We start from the raw sequence: 2,698 nt of genomic DNA on the forward strand, positions 1-2,698 counted from the left end.
GGGCTATTTTAATTCCAAAGGCATAGTGAGGCATAGTGTCCTGGATCCATGACATAACTGGTCTTTAACAATAAAAATCTGCCTGCCTCTATGGGAATTTAACATAGCAGTGTGTACACTTATGCCCCCTGTATTTTGAGGAAGAAGATTTATTTATTTGCGACACATTAGTCATTCACAAACAAAATTGGTGTCCTTAAGGGTTAGATTTTTTCAAATTTTTTGAATTAAGGCACAAGGTCAATTTCCGAAAAATGATTTTTTTTTTTTATTCCTCTTTTTAGTCAACTTTATTATGGGTTCCTAAGCTTCTGAGCACCACTGTATAACCTATCGGTATGCTGTGCCCCTAAAAGCTTCTGTTCCACAGATCTGTTAATGCCAGTGAGTTCTTCCTCTAACAAATCATCCAATTCTCAGTTAAGACCAAGGAACTGCTCTTTCTCTCATTTTTTAATCAAATTCTATAGCCTATTTTTTAATAGGCTATAGAATTCTATTCCAGCAACTTTGCTATCTGCTCTCCACGCATAAGGTAGTGACTGGCCAACGAAACATTGAATCAAGATTTTCAATTAGATTTTATTGTTCAAAACAAAAACAGACATTGTAATGGCAAGACTGTTTTAAAACTACCTCAAACGTGTTTTTCTGTGTTTTAAATTGCAATGAAATACATATTTGGGACAAGCGGGAGTCGAACCGGAACCCGTGCCGCGGACGGGACTCGAACCCGGGCCCGCGCAGAGGCCCCAGCTCTTACCGGGTGAGCCCTGCTGTTTCCTGTTTTCGCCGCCAGAGGGAAGCAGACCACCGCGGTCAGGAAAACACTCTCTCCGTGACGTACATGTCGTGAGACGGAAGCGAAACATTATTGTAGTCGTTAGGGATCCTGTGACATGACAAAACCCAATCCAACAGCATTTTGAAAGAAATTTTACAACAAACCGAGCGAAAAAGAAAGAAAACAGGTGGGTGCTCGGTGGGATAAACCACATAGCGATACGTTTTTCCGGCGCGGGCTCCTGTTATCCGGTGCTGGTTTGAATGGCTGGAATGTTAAATGAGCCCAGCCCTCTGTTGTTGACTGGAAACGGAGACAATTAGCAAGCTAACAGCAGACGCAGGGCTGCTAATTTTCAGCGTTTTAATACGTACATGTCAATAAGCTAAGCTTGCCATAACTGTCGTGCTTGTCGGCTCTGTGTGTGTGTCTGTAAAGTAAAGTTACTCAGGCCTAATGTGAATATTACTCCCCATTTACCATTATCCACTGCACTTTAATTTTCCACTGCACTTTAATTCGGATAGCTTCTGACCAAAACTTTATTTATAGCCTCCTGTATTAATATTCGTAGTACATACTCACCTGTAAACTCTGTAAACCATTAGTATATTACATATGTCTGTAAAATGTCTACTTATAGTAATATCCACCTGTATATTATATTCAGTACATATCCAGCTGTAAATCTTGCTCACAATACTTGTTATCTATATTTTATATTCATAGGTCAAATCCACCTGTAAAATTCTGTTTATAATTGTATTAATTTCTATATTTAGTCATCCATGTCCTGCACTTATAAAAATCATTGTATATATCCTGCATTTACTGCAAATGCACTTCTGGTTAGACCCAAACTGCATTTTGTTGCCTTGTACCTGTACCTGTGTAATGACAATAACGTTGAATCTAATCTAATCTAATCTAATCTTATGTACAGATCTGTTGGGAAAGTATCCTGCACAAACAGAAAGGATGGTAAGAAATTGACTCATTTTCTTTTGAAATCTAGGTATAGTCACTGCACTGGTATGCTGTTCACATTGCACATGGAAGTGGTCAATTAATTTATAATTGGCTTCAACCTGCGGAGTGAAATGTGCTTATATTATGTTTGTGCTTTTATTTTTTTGCTTTTGACAGCATGGTAGAGTGAAGGTTAAATCCACAGCCCAGCAGGAGGAGGAGAAAAGGAAGGAGAGGGAGAAGAAACTGAAGATTTACGTGGCTGCACGAGACGCCTGCTTTTCTAAGGTTCCTTAGAAAGTCACACTTATACTATACAGTGGCTTGCATAAGTTTACACACTCATGCTAAAGTTGATTAAAAAGAGAAAAAAAAAAAAAAAAACATCTTTTGGAAATTGATCTTAATGCCTTAATTAAAAAAAATTAGGAAAATCCAACCTTTTAAGGACACCAATTTTCTTTGTGAATTAATAATGCATTGAGAAATCAGAATCAGCTTTATTTGCCAGGTATGAGGACGCACGCGAGGAATTTTTCTTTGGAGCATCGTTGCTCACAATGTGCTTACACATACAAAAAAAAAAATACAAATATACAATATACACATTAATATATACACAATATATACATATTCTAAACAGAAACAATATAGAGGCATGAGTGCAATGATATGAAATGATACCCCATGTATCCAATGCCACTCTATAGGTATGGTGAAGGGTATGTGATGATGTGGGGGGGGGGGGGGGAACTTTATCAGGATGTATAGTATCCTGATCCATTAAATAACTGGCCTTTAATAATAAAAATCTTCCTGCCTCTATGGGAATTTAACATAGGGGGGTTTATTCATATGCCCCCTGTATTTTGAGGAAGAACATTTATTTATTTACAACACGTTATTCATTCACAAAGAAAATTGGTGTCCTTAAAAGGTTGGATT

The 2,698-nt window shown here is 37.7% G+C and overlaps 1 protein-coding gene across 1 annotated transcript in view; it reads left to right on the plus strand.

The window, feature by feature from the left end:
* Window positions 1-824: 824 nt before the first annotated feature.
* The window catches only part of rabggta (Rab geranylgeranyltransferase subunit alpha), a 31,089-nt gene continuing 29,215 nt past the window's right edge, over window positions 825-2,698 (plus strand). Inside the window, exons 1-3 of the mRNA XM_032526010.1 lie at window positions 825-971; window positions 1,728-1,765; window positions 1,931-2,041. Of these exons, the coding sequence (XP_032381901.1) occupies window positions 1,763-1,765; window positions 1,931-2,041 (114 nt within the window). The 5' untranslated portion in view covers window positions 825-971; window positions 1,728-1,762. The remainder of the gene's footprint in view (window positions 972-1,727; window positions 1,766-1,930; window positions 2,042-2,698) is intronic.

Source organism: Etheostoma spectabile, chromosome 9, assembly GCF_008692095.1.
Source record: "Etheostoma spectabile isolate EspeVRDwgs_2016 chromosome 9, UIUC_Espe_1.0, whole genome shotgun sequence".
In the NCBI taxonomy this organism is placed as follows: Eukaryota; Metazoa; Chordata; class Actinopteri; order Perciformes; family Percidae; genus Etheostoma; species Etheostoma spectabile.